The sequence below is a fragment of the Pollicipes pollicipes genome, unplaced genomic scaffold (genome assembly GCF_011947565.3).
Source record: "Pollicipes pollicipes isolate AB1234 unplaced genomic scaffold, Ppol_2.1 Scaffold_5724;HRSCAF=6776_pilon_pilon_pilon, whole genome shotgun sequence".
NCBI classification, from domain to species: Eukaryota; Metazoa; Arthropoda; class Thecostraca; order Pollicipedomorpha; family Pollicipedidae; genus Pollicipes; species Pollicipes pollicipes.
Window position 1 is genome coordinate 53,660,611 of NW_023596746.1, and position 16,637 is coordinate 53,677,247.

The 16,637-nt window shown below is 51.5% G+C and overlaps 1 protein-coding gene across 2 annotated transcripts; it reads right to left on the reverse strand.

Annotated features, from left to right (window-relative positions):
* Window positions 1-1,047: 1,047 nt before the first annotated feature.
* escl (embryonic ectoderm development protein escl) lies at window positions 1,048-7,594 on the reverse strand. Of its 2 annotated transcripts, none has more exons than XM_037226803.1 (7): window positions 7,580-7,594; window positions 5,082-5,419; window positions 4,085-4,261; window positions 3,572-3,735; window positions 2,977-3,207; window positions 2,054-2,206; window positions 1,048-1,674 (listed from the first exon to the last, which is right to left on the reverse strand). In XM_037226803.1, the coding sequence occupies exons 2-7, from the start codon at window positions 5,407-5,409 to the stop codon at window positions 1,477-1,479; spliced, it is 1,251 nt and encodes a 416-aa protein (XP_037082698.1). In that variant the 5' UTR covers window positions 5,410-5,419; window positions 7,580-7,594; the 3' UTR covers window positions 1,048-1,476. The 2 variants fall into 2 exon arrangements, with proteins under 2 accessions (XP_037082698.1, XP_037082697.1); XM_037226802.1 differs by lacking the exon at window positions 7,580-7,594 and adding an exon at window positions 7,414-7,536.
* Between the last annotated feature and the right edge of the window lie 9,043 nt (window positions 7,595-16,637).

Sequence of the window (16,637 nt, forward strand, 5' to 3'; positions counted from 1 at the left end):
CGGCGGCGCCACGCGGGACGGGAAAGGCCACGACGTGCCCCCCCCCCCCCTCCTACCGATACTGACGCCGGAAGGGCGGTACTTGAGCCCTCCGTTGATGCGTACGGTAGGCTGAGGCCGACAGAATCGTGGAGCGTCTGTGGGGGAGAGACCGTGACAGGTTTCACCACTGCTCATGCCGGCACGTTTAGGTATGTCATATTCTTGATGCACACTTTGCATGCCAGGATGGTGGTGCTTGATGATAGCTTGCGTGGACCGACCACGCGTAATGGTCACATATGCGAGTCTCCTCAGTGGCAGGCGGTTGAATTCTGGACCCCACTCTCGGTCGGCCCTCAGTTTTGCTGTCCGTAAAGGGTTTAACAAGGAAACGGGAATGAAAAGCGAAAAGTAGCAGCAGTGGGACTTTAACGCGGTGTTTTAACGTGGAAAACGCGTAACAGCTGCCGGCTCGGCGGTGTTCCCAGAAAGCGCGTTATACAGGCACTAAACACAATGAGATGACCCAGCCGGCGTTCCCGGAGTAAAGTTCGCTGCTGCGCGCGCTACGCGTCGCGAACCGAACTGGTGCCGGAACAGCCTCGATCAGCTGTTGCGGGCCACGTGACTTGCCACACCTGCGGCCTCAGTGGACGAAAATCCAAGCCGTGCGACGCTGATGACTGGCTGTTCTATTCTTCGAATTCGGCAGGCCTCAATTTTAAACTGCTCCCAGCACTTTCGGAGCTTCCAAAGGAGCTAAAGCGCAGCCAAATGTCTTTAAGATCGGACCTGTTTGCGCAACGTAATATGTAGCACCGTCGGAGAAATCTTCCGATTATCTCGCAGCGCTCGGCGCATGACTACCGGATTTAAGCATCCGTCAACTTTTCGAGCTTCTTCGGGGCAACCGCCCGGCTGAAGAAACACTCGGACCCAGCACAGGGTTGGTCGCGGAGACCACTGGGCGTCGTTGGTGGCGACTGATGACGCAATACCGTCTGTCCCTGTCTCCCGGCCGGACGCGTTGCACCAGTCCTCTTTCGTGCTATCGAGAGTCCAGAGTCACATTCTCAAATGTATATTGTGGCTAAGCACTACGTGCAATGGCGACAAGAGAGAACATCGTTACCTTACAGATGAACGGTAGGGCCTCAATTGCTCGCACGCATCTCGCCACAAACGATACGGAAAAGCGATTACAAAAGATCTTAATTGATTCGCATGTGCTTTCCCGATCGATAGGAGCCCATCGATCACTTCACTAGCAGGACCACAAAACGTTTTGACTGTCAACAACCAATTTTCAAAAAAAAAAAACGGGAGATGAAGTGACAGAACATGGATGAGCTCACTTTTACCAACATGAGGATGCCCCTGCCATACACTCACATGAGTTCAATGCAATGAAGTACGCAGCAGTCACATCAATGCGCACACCAGCTATCATCTGTACACGCCCCAATCCCGCGCATCTCGCGGAGGTGGCGCCGCCTATACGCGATCCCAGCGCCATACGGTGGCGTCGTCGCAGACGCAGATAATGGTGGCGCCGTCTGGCGACACCGAGGTCTGCCGCACGGCAGACGTGCACTTGGGGTGGCTGAGGACGGTGCAGCGCGAGTGCGTGGGGTCCGTGACGGCCAGGTCCCAGACGTATGTCCGGCCCACCTGGTTACCCAGCGCCAGGATCTGGCCACGCACATCAGGGTCAGACGCCGTGAATGGCAGAGACTGGCACGGTCACGGCGCACGGAGAGATCAATGAACCGAGTTCTGACATGCCTTCCATGATAACACGAAAGCTTACTCCAGCTATTAAAAACCTGCCTTACAGCCCAAAGTTGAACATGAATGATAGCAGTCCACCAGCAAATGAATGGCATGAAAGAAGCAGATGTTCTGAGTAGGGGATTTCTTTTTGACAATCCCGTCAATTGTCCCCCAGCGCTGACCAAAACACTAAGCCTTACAATGTGGCCTTCAGCAACGTTACCACGCATCCTAAGCAGCTTTAGGCCGTCACCGCGTCATGACGCCACCGGCCGCAACACCCGCCCCGTGAGCTCACCCGCTGCCAGAAGTCCATGGAGAAGCGCATGAACCAGATGTCGCAGTCCTTGTAGTCGAACATGTGGATGACCGTGACGTTTGTGTCTGTGTGCTTGACGCCGGCCTGGGTGAGCAGGCCCGGCTTCCAGCAGACGATGGAGTTCTCGCATGACTGACGGCCGGTGGAGATTGCGTCAGAGCGGGCGGCACCGCCACGCCTGGTCGGCGGGACCGGCGCACGGCAGCACTCACCAGCTACTCAAACCATCACGCTGCGTGGTGATACTGCGAATGTGAGCATCGCCACGGACGCCTGCTGCCGTTCTCAGCAGTCTGGGGACGCGCTGCGGCAAAGCTGGCGGCTCGGTGGCGACTGGCGACGCAGCAAAGGACGACCCAACTCCGCCCGCGGGGAGGGGGAGGGGCGGGGCAGGCGCGCATGACAAACGGCCAGAGCATAAATTGAAGGCTTGTGATTGGACGGCTCCGTTCAACGGCACTGCCCCGGTCACCCCGCCAGACATCAGAGGAGGGAGAAGCGTCCCCTCGGTCAGCAGGCATCTGAACAGGCCAGTGCACCTCGCCAGTGCACCTCGCTAGTGCACCTCTTTCGACAGGCCAGTGCACCTTGGTCTTTTCACTGACCTTATCGAAAACGGCATATCTCAATGTTTTCAGACTCTGAAAGAAGCCACATCTGGCGTCCCAACGGCTGGCCCCAGCCGGCACGACCCGACACGATACCTGACTCCGCGCCGGCTGACGGAGCAGCGAGCAGACCAGCCATCCCCCGCCTCCCACAGGGTCTCCCGCCCCCCGCCTCCCGCAGGGTCTCCCGTCCCCCGCCTCCCGCAGATCTGCCGTCCTCGCCTCCCGCAGATCTGCCATCCCCGCCTCCCACAGGGTCTCCCGTCTCCGTCCCCCGCCTTCCGCAGCACGCACCTTGGACAGGACGAACTTGCCGAACCAGCGCACGCAGTCGACGTAATTCCTGTGGATGTCGCGCGTGGAGAACTCGGGGAAGTGCACTTCGGCCGTGACGCCGCCGCGGCTCGGCTCGTACGAGTAGGACGCCTCGGCGGCGCGCACCACCTCCGGGTCGGAGAGGTTCCACAGCTTCAGCGAGTGGTCCATGCCGCAGGAGATCACCTGGTCGCCCGCCAAGTTGAAGTCCTGCGGGGCCAGAAGGCGTGGAGGTCGGGTCACGTGACGGGACCGGGGGGTAGGGGGGGGGGATCGCTGACTCCGGACCCGCAGCGTGTGGAGCGGGCGACGCCGCGTTGATGGCGGGTCCTTGTTGGACTGACACACCAGAGTCGAGCGCGGCATAACCACACTTACCAGACACTCCCATCAACAGGTTACCCCCGCCGTACCACGTGCGGCGTCAAACGATGGTCCACAGCTAAAGCTAACGTCAACCACTACAAACGACCCACGCCGCCCCTTCGTAACACAGCTGTTCCGAGGCGCAGTGACCCATGAATAACCGGGGTCATTCGCAGACCGACGGAGCAGCCAGCCTGCCGGCACGTACCGCGCTGAGCGCCTCGTCTCTGTGGCCGTCCACGCCGCCCAGTATCGCGACGCAAGCGCCCGTGGCCACGTTCCACAGCCGCAGCGTGTGGTCCTTGCTGACCGAGAGCAGCAGCGCCGGCTGCTGCGGGTGGAACTTGACCTCGTTCACGGCGTGGCCGTGACCTGGCGGCCGAGGACGCGACAGGTGAGCGGGTGGGGGGGGGGGGGGGAGGGGACACCGCGCGGCGCAGGCGGGCTCGCGTCCCAGCGTCGCCCCAGCGGCGACGCGAGTCGAATCCTCTCGGTGAAGACGGCCACAAAGCATATGCCAGGCTGCAGTGACATGGACCGCATTCAGAAGAAGCAAAGCGACTGACAGGTAACGCGAAAGCAGCAGCACAACTCTCTTTTCCAGCTGGTGACCGCCAGCCTCAACTAAGCCCCGCGCCCTTCCACACGCTCGCCGCCGGTGTGCGGATATCCTGCCACTCTCCCCCCGCGGGCACACGTGCACCCGTCAGGCGCCGCTCACCGATGAAGTGGCGGACGCAGCTCATGGTGACGGTGCTGATGACGCGGATGAGGCCGCGCGCGCCGGCCGCCGCAAGCAGCGGCCGCCCGCTCGCCTCCTCGTAGCTCCAGGCGCACGTGTAGAAGTTCTCCTCCGGGTCCGGGTCGGCGTAGCACTGGACCAGCTTCAGGGACGAGTCTGGCGGCGGCGGCGGCGGCGGCGCCGGTCAGGGAGTGGGCCGTATTGTGCCGGCGGAGTAAGGACAGCGGGCTCACTCGCTCACCTGCGATGTCCCAGCGGAATCCACCGCATGGAACGCACGCGCACTGGTTGGTCCGTAATACGGGAGCTTCCCACTCCCCCTCCCACACCTTTTTTAAGAAATTTGACCCGAACCCTTTGAATGGATGGACTTCTGGGATCAGTGCTCACGCCAAGCAGTGCTTGTTGTGTGAGCCCTGACCCCTACCATCCAATCGCGCAATTCCAGGCAACGGCAGAATTTAGTGGCGAAAGCTTAACGTGCCGCAATGCTCGGCACGGTCCGTCCTGCCCTCTGAAGTCAACTGACCTTAAGTACGACCGCTGCCACCGGCCGCAGGCCATAGCTGTCAAGGACAAATAGCGAGCGCCTAAAGCGACTCGAACCCACCCCGCCACGGGTGGGTGAATCGGGAGTCAGGCGCACTAACCAACTGAGCCACCGGCACGGACTGACCGGGACACCTGACAGCCAGTTTGTAAAACAGAGGTTTTCAGCCTCTTTCAGTGCACACGCACAACTTTCACTCGACTGCCTCGTAACACAGACCTCCCAAGCACCCGGCCGTAACAAAAGCACTTCCCTGACGAGACCTTTTGAATGGCCTGGGATCTGGAACGGTAGTAGCCAGCAGCCCGTCTTGTCACATGGCAGAGTAATCAATCGTCAGTGCCGCCAGAGCACGCAGTTCCGCGAGAACGAACTGCTCCGTAAGCACCCTCACTTCGAAATAAAACACGAAGACGTGCCACCCACCGGCCAGCTCGTAGACTGATACGCGTGGGCCGCCGCACGTGGCCACGGCCTGCGTGGCGGAGGCGCGGAGGTGCGGGTTGAACTGCACGCCGAACAGCGGCTGGCCGTGCTCCTCGCGCGCGTGGCTCGAGTAGCGGTACTCGACCTTGCAGTGGGCCGGCGCCGGCTTGCGGCCGCGCCGCCGCCGCCGCCGCTGTGTCGGCGTGTCGCCACGCGACGAGACGTCGGCCGTCGAGGTGCTGCACACGCTGGACGAGTCGTCCTGCGGCTCGTCCGACTCGTCCACCTCAGCCGGCCGACTGGCCGGCGGCTCCTTCATGTCGGACATACACGGACGGCTGCCGGCGAGGCGCGGGTCTGCGGTCAGACGGGGCGTGGGTTAACTGCGAGACAGGGCGCGGGTCAGCTGTGAGATGGGGCGCGGGTCGGCGGTCAGACGGGGCACGGATCGGCGGTCAGATGGGGCGTGGGTCAGCTGTGAGACGGGACGCGGGACAGCTGTGAGACGGGGCGTGGGTCAGCGGTCAGACGGGACGCGGGTCGGCTGTGAGACAGGGCGTGGGTCGGCGGTCACACGGGACGTGGGTCAGCTGTGAGATGGGGCGTGGGTCGGCCGTCAGGCGGGGCGCGGAGGCCGCAGGGGTGCTAGCAAGAATCCCTGGTGTTACAGGTAGCTGTCTTTTGGGGGCATCAACAAATTCAGAAATTCAAGTGAACATGCATGTATGAGCAAGCTATAGGTTTGCTAGTGTGTTGGTATGCAACATTGTTTAAGGAATTGCTCATTCCTGGTGCAAGAGATGCCAACATTGGTTTTGCACAATAATGGTAGGGATTTTGGCTACATCTCAATTCCATCAATCACCATCAATCAGGTCACTAGTGAGCACTTACCTAGGGAATAAATCCACTAAATAGTGTAAGATGTGTTTGGATCTGAGTTGTAATTGGGGAGGATTTATATCTTTTGGATTACATGGTGTGTGAAATTAATTTTTGTTTAAAAACAGACTGCCAAAATCTTGTAAATGCTGGACTATGAAGTGGCTTCCATTTGGCATCAAGTTGATTTGGAAGATTTTTATCTTTGGCTGGTTTATGTTTATGTAACACTGCTTGAAATTGTTATGTTGCAAGATCCAGCTTCATAGTCACATATCGCTACCAGTGCTTGCTCATGACCTTGCAAATTTTTAAGTGACAGATTTTGGGTATGAAATGCTTGGCTTACTTCCTCCCTAACCAATTTCTCAGACCTAAATAAGCTTTGCAAACCAAAATAGGGGAAGGTCTTTACAGTAGCCTCAGACCAGAAATGTGTTGTACCGTACCAGAAACAATGTGTGGTTTACCTCAATAAATTGAGCAACTATCATATGTCATTCATGCATATTTAAGCCACAGCATGGCTCATGGAATCATAGTAAGTTAAAGGGTATTGCAATGTGCTAGGGGCAGTAATTTTACTTGATCATTTTGAAGGCTGAGCCAAGTGTCAGATGCCTGAGCTTACCCCTCAACATGCATTTTTCAATATGTTTGGCCCACTTCATTTTGATGATAAGCACTTTTAACCCTTGATTTTAGCACTGTTTATTCAATAGTCCCAAGTTTGAGCAGCATGATCATGTTGCAAGCAAACAATATGTCAAGAAGACATACTTTGAGTGATTGCCAACTTCTTCCTAATTTTTAATATTCTCATTAAACATATTAGAGAAAAGGCAATAAAGCATTGAATCATAATTCATCATTGGAATGGGTGGAAAGCCTTTCACATGGTTGATTACAACTTGACATCCCTGCTCTGCACCATGACATGTGTACCATGACATAGGAGAGTTATCAGTTTAAAATTTGAATTATATTCTACAAACAGAGTATGATATATATATATATATATATATATATATATATATATATATATATATATATATATATATATATATTAACCCCAGAAAAGACAATACAGCAGACTACCCCTTTTTAATCCATCTTTTAAAATGCTTAGTCCCTTAGCAGGCAAACAATTTATAACATTTTGCACCACTCTGCCACAGCAATTCCAGACAGCAAATAAAGAAGCCAGAGACACCAGTAAATCCATCCACAAGTACCGAAATAGGTTCATTTAATGGAATGCTAACACAGAAAGATGACTAAAATTGCAACATACAACATAAAAAATACTTAGTCTGTATGCAGCCTATGAATGGAGTGTCCATCTGTTAACTGTGATTACAGCTGCCAGAGTACATCACTTTTGCCACAAACAGTGCCGCAAGGACACATGTAACTTGCTCCACGCATAATTTCGAGCTACATACAATACCTGGAGCTAATGATCAGTTAAACATAGTTGAGACAACGTTAAAAGGTACGGTTTCCCTCCCATATACTCGTATACATTGAACACAGCAAACGAACACAGGGGCAAAAGACTGCAACAACCCAATGGAGGTATCTACTCAAAACCAAAGCAACTATTACCAACGTACCAACCGAACCACAGATCAAACCGACCTCCCCACGCGCGCGTAACTCCTTGTCCGTGATGGCGTCGTCAGTGCGCCACAAGTACGTCATAAATGTCTCAGCTCATCCAAGCCCTGTAAAATACTGTCTATTTTTACGCACGTCACACAAAGAGTATGTCTCCTAAAACTGAAGTGAAGCTTTCTTCAAACCTGTTAATTTTCATCCTATCCTATAGAATTTGCGTGAGATGATTTACCCTTTTGTTTAAGTGAAGGTAATTTTAAATTTTAAGTGTTTTAGGTAGTGCATCATGTTCCAAAATTAATTTGGAGACCGATCAAGGTGATATAACCTACCCCAACCCATGGTTTCCTCCAGTCTAGCCACTTTAATTTCCGTCCAGAATGCCAGCATTAATACGCTTTTCTAGTATTTTTAAATTCCAAAATTGTCTTGATGCAGAGAAAAGGCTTCCTGATATCAAGGCTGTTTAAAGCTTGAAATATGTACAATTCAGAGAAGAACAATATATATAAATCGACCAGCTTTGATCAACGAAAACAAGAATCTTTTTCAAGATTTAATCCGACCCTTTTGATATGTGTATTACGTGGGGGAATTTTCATTAGTCATGATATCGTCGTCGTTTCCTTCAACTTTTTTGTCGTCAGTGTAACTTTGGATACTGGTTCCTAATTTTTTATCAGCAATTTTGTCATGCTTATCCGACAGATTTTTCACTGACACCAAACGGCAATCAGGAAATTGCCTAAGCCCAATTTGCATAAAAGCAACAAGCGCCGTGACTGACTTAATTCATATGAAGTTCCCAAATGTTTTTTTTTTTTTGGAAGTTGCTTTCCCACACATGTCGTGGTGCATGCATAATGTTATGAATACTCCTGTCGAGATAGCAGCCGTGCTCATAAATAATCAGCCTCAGAAAATAAAGAAGCCCTTCGGGAGTGATATACCTATCGGCAATAATAATATTTCCTCACATTGAATATAAATGTCATAGTTAATGACGGCTGTTGTCTAGATGACCCACTGCATTGATCAGCAGGTAATTACCACTTAGGCAATTCCCCGTCATGAGCCGACTAACAGGAGGCGACTGCAAATTGTGGCGAATACATTGACGCACCAGCATTACATGGGCTTTCACAAAACAGATGATTACGGCCTAGTATGGGCAGCAAACGTCATTTGACTGGGATTCCGCGACTAGCATTCATATATTCACACCGTCTCGTGCATGCTTGTCACTGGTTATATTAAAGGGAGGCCTATAGTATGGCCTCTAGACAATATCTGCAGCTTATGTGCAACGACCAAACCCCAACAATTATGAGCGGAACCGTACAGCCATGTATCACGCATACCTCGGACTTAATCCCCAGTAAATAGCAGCCACCTGGTACAAGGCTCCCCGCGGCATCACCGGGTAGTCTCCACCCCCTCTCGTCACAGAATAATGCCGGAATCCTCATCGGCACGCCGCAATCCCTGTGATCGGGTCATATGTGCGAACCTCGTCTTCTGGAGCCGCTGCATTAGTTCCAACAACGGTACCCTTAGTGAGCGACTTCTCTGCCGCTGCTCAGGGTCAGTTATTCATGGCCATTTTAGCAGACCCCTTTCTGTGGCCGCCTGTCAATCCACCAACAGAAAAATCAACCAACTTTTCCGACAGACCAACGCCCTTTTCCGGGTTCCACCTTCTGGGAGTGGCAAGAGAGCAGCTGAAAAGCGACTCTCGCGTTCTGCGAGTCGCGAATCCATCAACGGCATCCTAAACGTGCTGCTGCTACTCTCGTTAGCGGCCAGTGACGTGCAAAAATGCGTCCCACCTCATCTTTGAGTCGCGGAGTGATCGACCAACAGCCTACTCCCTAATGTCTGAAGGTTAGGGGGACCTTTGAACCCACGGCTAGACAACTGCCTACGTGTCGCGTAGGACTTTCTGCACCGCCCCCCGCGAGGAGTCATAACACAAAGCATCTGTGACGAGGAGTCATAACACAAAGCATCTGTGACGAGGAGTCATAATACAAAGCACCTGTGACGCATTCAGCCCGTGGTGACAAAAATCATTTCATTTTGGTGACACAAATCACTTTCACTCGTGGAAAATCCACAGTCGCTCCAAGCTGGACGCAGTATATGAGCTACGCGAGATTATTAGTCTGACGTGTCATGTGGACCTGACTGCTGTGCGTCATATCTCCTGGCACAGAATTCAACCCACACCTTATTCATTGATCTACTGTTTCTCTACGCACTGTTTATGGAAACAAATAGAGTAGTACCAGGCAGGGCTTGGAAGGCCATATAACGACACACATTAGCGACGGATTTGTACACAAGGCTTGCTAATTACCGCGATACGATGCAAGCCAAAAGGAGCGCACGACATATAACAAACCAAAATTAATGTGCGAGCGCGTAATCTCAAAGGACGCACAGAACGCACCTCCTTAACTGTCCAAAAAAAGCGGGAAAAGGCCGGGAATCTCAGAATCACCGAGGGGTCGGCGACTCCTCCGCTGGGCTTACATTCTGGCGGGGCGAAGGCGCCGAGTGTCCAGCCGTCGACACGCCAGGCTGACAGGGACCCCGCACCGTGCCCGTCTCACTGTCTGAACGTTACCATGTACTGTTTGAACGTGCCCCCGTGCTCCAACGAGGCCGGCGTTTTTAAGGCGCTGTCCCCAATTGATCGTCCTGGTGCGCATGGTCGGCACGAGCACTCGGGCCAAACGTAACAAACAAAAACTGTACTCACACCTTGATAAACAGCATGTGGCCCGCGTCGGGTAGATACGCCACGCGCCGCAGATGGTTCTCTGGAAGCCCAGCTCGCACTCAGCAGTACTTGTGTGCGGCCTGTCCCCCCACCATCCGATCGCACAATTCCAGGTCAACGGCAGCATTAGGTGGCGGATGTTTAACGTACCTGATGCTCGGCTTGACTGGACGCCATTTTTGGTAGTACAGCCAGATGGAAGATATACTGCCAAATTGTTTTTAATCGGTCTTCTATCAAAATGTTAGCAACTGGTCCCTTAGATCAGTTGAATGGCGCGCCTGCCTCTCATTCACCCACCAGCGGCCGGGGCGGGTCCGGATCGTTCCAGGCGTTCGCTGTTTGACCCTGAGTGGAACAGCCTGCCGCCGGCGGCAGCGGCCACGCTGGCGGTCAGGAGACGTCAGAGAACGGGTGACGTCAGAGAGCAGGGTGGGCTATGCCAAGTTTTGCGTCACGTTAAGCTATCGCAGGAAAATGCTGCCGTTGATTGGGGATTTTACGATCGAATGGTGGTGTAAGGGCTCACGCAACAAGCAGTGCTGAGCGGGAGCACTCGCCTGGAAATACATCCAACCAAATTGTTTCCCAATATTGTATATTTAATTATAAATTGTATACCAACCAACCAATATTTGTGGCGTACGGCTAGTGTCACTTTTTGGACCAAGTCCCAGCTCCATTTGCAGCGCCTGCGCACTGCGAACGGACTGAGGGCAATACAAACACGAAAAGATATAGTATCTGACGTATCAATGGCCTATCAATGCTGGTCTCCCTGACGACGAAAACAATTATCTCAGTGGCGTACCATGCTTCCACACTTTGCCATGTACTGACCTTGTCACTAAATTGCTGATGTTGGGCGTGATGTTTCACTGCTTGTGGTAATCAATTAGACATAAGGCCAAAATGAGTCTTTCGACCACCAGATTACGGCATTGCATTCCGGAGTGTCGAGGTGCAAACTACGATCAATCATGAAGGGAAGAGGAGAAAGGTTCCTGTGAACCTCCCTGGCTGCACCGTTGGGCCTTTGCAACTTTTTGCCAACTCCCAGTACGGTTCATGCCACGAGGTACGAATGAATGAGGCATCTCGCAGCACGACTCATGCTGCAGCTATGTGCAGGTACGAATGAATGAGGCATCTCGCAGCACGACTCATGCTGCAGCTATGTGCAGGTACGAATGAATGAGGCATCTCGCAGCACGACTCATACTGCAGCTATGTGCAGGTACGAATGAATGAGGCATCTCGCAGCACGACTCATGCTGCAGCTATGTGCAGGTACGAATGAATGAGGCATCTCCCAGCACGACTCATACTGCAGCTATGTGCAGGTACGAATGAATGAGGCATCTCGCAGCACGACTCATGCTGCAGCTATGTGCAGGTACGATTGAATGAAGCATCTCGAAGCACGACTCATGCCGCACAGGCACGAAACACTCAGAGCATGGATTTTAGGGTACGCGGCTAATTTGTACCTTTGTGATTAAAACAGCCTTTATTCGCCGTGTTGCTTTGGCCGATTTCTGGCTTGTTTGCATCTCTTCCGGACCTGATGCACTGCATATATCGACACATTGAGCTGAGTTCTCCGTCCACATCACCTGTTGACTTTTGTTCTCGTCGTCAGGCTCGGTGCGTTCCACTAGAGCGTGTCGGCTGGCACTGCCCGCTTGATTAGTCGGCCGTACACCCGCGACGGTGGCTGTTGTCCACTGACCTTGGCGGGTCGCACGAGGACGGCACCCTGGACTGGGGGGGGGGGGGGCGCGGTCTGGTCCGGCGAGGACATGGTTCGGCTGGGGCCGACGGCCGTTTGATGGATGGTGACATGATGGCATGTCAGTGCAGTGCACTTAACTTGTGAATGCTGTTTATTGTTGACTTGGCTGCAGCCGTCGCGGTGGGGGAGAAATGTTTTGAATTCGGCAGTGAGCCATGCCTGAGTTCACTGAAAAAGCAGTGCCGTTGATTTCATATGGCATACACCAAACACCGTAAATAAACGGCTTTGTGAAAATTTTAGGGCCACGCAAGAAAGATGCCACCTGGATCTAATTTCATCCCCTAAAATTCAGTTGCACTTACCTTTTTACCCACTCTCAGATGGTACTAAACATAGTCATGTGCAAACGACTGAATACGCAGTTATCATTGCAATGAAAGTCCAGCAGTGACGTAGAACTTAAGATCCGCTTTTTTCCTTCACACAGCTCACAGCACGCCACAGCATGAATTCTGTAAAATCCAGCGACTTAATCCATGCATAGCCTCATAGCTGCCCGGATCGAGAAGATTATAAACGTAAAGTTGCAAAACTCTGTGGCAGCCGCTATGTTTGAGAAATCGAGCCTTCCAATTTCGTTTTCTTTGAGAACGACGCGAACATTGTTATTCTAGAAATTAGGTACGTGTTCAACCTCAACATTTACAGAACAACAAGCAATATTTTTTAATACGAGTTTCACGGTGCTATATGACCAAATATATCATTGCATTTGGTAATATGCTTATGGAATCCCATACGGTCTATGTTTCCGTTGAATATTCGCACACTTATTGCATGGTTACCGCCTAACAAGTAGCCTTCCGTTCAAACCGGAAGAATGTCACAACTTGCTGTTTTTAACTTGGTTTGCAATCAACATCCTTGTTAGAAAAAGGGCCTATATTATGCGCAAAAAAAGTTTTCAAAACAGCTGGGCAATCAGATCTTTATATGGCGAAGTTCTCTTGCATTCAAGACATGTAACTACATTTGACATTACAGTTTAAAATCTAACTGAATGATTTTATCGTCCAAGGGCTTAAAGTTGCCACCAGAGCCTCTCTTTTTTCTCCATATGCTCTCTTTTGAATACCTAAAAGTGATCTGATTTGGGAATGCTGTGACCAGAAGAAAAATCGCATTCTAACACATCTTTTTATCACTCACCTTCACCAATTTTGTAATACTGCGTGTTTAGTGGATCTAGGCAGGAGGTTACATGGATCATTGACTCAATCATTCACCGAAAGCATTAACCAATGCGTTATGCCCGCGTCCATTTACGACTTGTATTCGACAGAGCCCCAAGCATGGCTGACCGACCGGCCCATGTGAGACCCGGTGGGGCCCTCACGTCACGTGACCGCAACCTCTGACGTCACACTGCCGAACCGGACACCACGCGATGCATGTACACACTTTTTGTGTCCGTGACAGACCCACGAACAGTTCACATCTGGCTCTTTTCTGTCAAGCTGTCTATTTGACCTGCTTTGCCTGTGGTGATGGTTACAGTTGTCGGACGCACCACATAGTCATAAAACATTATTTTAACACAAAATAATAGTTTTTGAAATGCTAAAGTGTTTTTGGGGAGAATTATGTATGCTAGTAAATACAGAAATAGGCTTGAGGACAAGTCACTTCGTTCTGCTATTTGGGTAGCGAGCAAAGCTACGCTGAAAAATAAACATTGTTGAAACATATCGCTAAACTGTTCGCCAGTGCACAGGCGTGGATGCTAAACATGAACCACTTTGATTACCACGCGAGGCCTCCTGTCATAACACATTATTCCGGTGTACGCAAATCAGCTGCCAGATTGGCATGCATGAAGGTCCTTTTTCTGATGCCTGCTCTGCCCCTGTTATGATTTGTTAGTTGCTCGCAGCACGGCTTTGTAATGATGGACAGGTCATTGCAGCAGACACCAAAAGAAGCCGTACCAGCTTGATGGCTAAAGGTTTGCCTCTATATTGATGGGTGTGCCGCTTGATTATATCTACCCCTATGCATCTCGGGATCTCACGTGATGAATGGGAAACTCTATCGTTTGTCCTCTAATAACCCCAGAACCGTCGGTGGTAGACCCCAAAACTTCATACGTTCTGATTCAGCGAGGCGAGAGGAAGGCTTATGTTGCCCTTAATCCAGATCAGACCAACTTGCGCGCGGCACGAGCAGGCGCGCTCCGCAGAGTTGGGGCATTGGTGGGTGTCGACTCCACACCTTTTGGAGGCTGTCTGAAGAGTGGGGAATATCGGCTGACGCGTGCTAATCAATTGTTTACCTGCCAGTTGTGAGGAGACAGAAACGGTGAAAACCAGGACATAACGATCCGCGGAGGCTGGCCACGAGGCCGTCGACAAGTTCCAGTTCTCGCTCGAGGGATGCCTGATTTGGAAAAAAAATCAACACATGTGGAGCCAGATATTCAGCTATCAAGCTGGTATGAGTATTTTGTTGTCTGCGGCAATGATCTGTCCATCAAAACAACGTCATGCTGCAGCGACTAGCGAATCATAAACAAATTTGAAAACGTGGGAAGAGCTTATCAACACAAAGTGAGGAACGGATCCAAGAACAGTTTCCTAGGTGACTGTCTGTCCGCGCCGTTACATAATTTGCAACGGGACGAATAGTAAGTGACGAACAGAGCCGTGCCAAGCCATATCAAGCATTCCTCGAGCGAAAAATTTGTCGACGACCTCCTGGTCAAGGTCTTCCCGATCTCGAAGAGTGGTACCAACACCCAGCCTGGCTCAGTGAGCAGGTCATGCTCAGGTCATTCAAGGACGACTTCGGACAACTTCGCTGCCGATGATAAGAGCTACAAGCTTCTGGAGAAGCAGCGTGGAGAGACAAGGACCAGCCAGTAGAGGAGACTGTGAACTACCAACTGGTGCCTATTAGAAGACAGGAGCCGCCATGACTGCTATCACGAAACTCGGTGTTAAGGCAAGGCGCCCAGCAGGCTCATACCAAACATGGATCCATCAAGCTCCGGAGTGGCGAACACGATGGCAGACGAGGCCCAGGGAGCAAACGTCTCCATCTCCAGAATGTAGCTCATTCCATTTGGCATGCCCTTCGAGTTCAAACTGATCAAATTTCCTCTCAAGCAGAGCTCCACCGAGACAAGACTACGTGACGATGGGCAAGGGTCAAGGCTGCTCTCTGAAGGTGAGGGTCTCAACCTAGCTGCGCCCGTGCTCTCCCGGGTTGGCGGTACATCGGCTGCTACAGAGTGAGCAACAGACCAGTTCGTTCCGCCGCGGGAGAGCAAGACCAAGAATGAAGTGTGCAGGAGAGCTCTGCAATCGTAATATTTCTTGGACAAAGTCAGTTGCAGCAGGATTGCAACGCACGCCGGTATCCAGCCTGCACCACCCCATCGACAGATGGCGTTGTGTGCAGCCTCGATTACTCAATGCTCGACCCGTCCTGCCAGGACTGCCCGTGGCCTGCATCGGGCCGTATTGCTGTACCTCGGAGAGCTACATGATCCCTATGAGTGGCCAGCCGGTTAAAAACGATTCAGTAGAACATAGCGACCTCTTTCGTGCCAGAGACACTCAGGGGTCGCCCGAGACTCGCGTGTAACGTTTTCAGACTGTAGATTACCGTAACGTTTTCAGATTGTACGTATTGAACGCGTGTAACGTTTTCAGACTGTAGATTACCGTAACGTTTTCAGATTGTACGTATTGAACGCGTGTAACGTTTTCAGATTGTAAGCTACCGCTGCACTTGGTCGATTCGATGTTGAACGTCTGGTTATGGTGGTTTAGCAGCTTCACTGTCACAAGTGATTTGAGACGGGCAATTTTGTTGCAGCATATCCCCCTATTTAACACAAATGCAATCTGAATACCCACGTCACAAGTAAGATCGATTTTCGGCCATAAACCAAATACCACTGTGTCAAGTCATCCCCTTTCAGTATATCTTGCTTCATTACCCGGGCATCGCCGGGCATCCCAGGTAAACTCAGTCATTTTAAAGTACCCGATACCAGCGGCCAATCGAGGCAATAGCATACGCATATTGCTCAGCTGCTGGTCCCGAACACATGATCAAAACACAGGCCAGCACATGATCTGAGACACCTGTTGCAACTTTAATCTAAGGCCTGGAGTTGTGTCTGAACAGACAGTTTTGTGGGTAAATATATGGTGCCTGAACGAATGTCATCAACTGAAGTTTTCTGCAACCGCTACCAGCAAGATTACACTGTTTTCCGTACGTAATTAGTCCGGATATTGTAGACTAGAAAGTACTCAAACACCTGCCTCCATTGCTTCTGAATCCAGCCTTGACAATTCTCTAAAACAGCACAACACTTAAATGTGATGAGCCTTTTGCAGTACACCATGCTATACCTAAATTCAGTCAAATATCAGCCGTGTGTAATAAACAGTGGACGGAACATTCGTCTTATCAAGGGATCGATTTGTATTCATATGTCTCCCTATAGACCTCGCCATAG

Bases quoted from the DNA above. Each gene is read 5' to 3' on its own strand.
- escl (XM_037226803.1), bottom strand. From the start codon at position 5,409: ATGTCCGACATGAAGGAGCCGCCGGCCAGTCGGCCGGCTGAGGTGGAC. The intron at 3,208-3,571 runs GTACGTGCCGGC...CTGGCCCCGCAG, and splicing joins GAGACGAGGCGCTCAGCGCG to GACTTCAACTTGGCGGGCGA. The intron at 2,207-2,976 runs GTGCGTGCTGCG...ACCGGCCGTCAG, and splicing joins GCAAGTTCGTCCTGTCCAAG to TCATGCGAGAACTCCATCGT.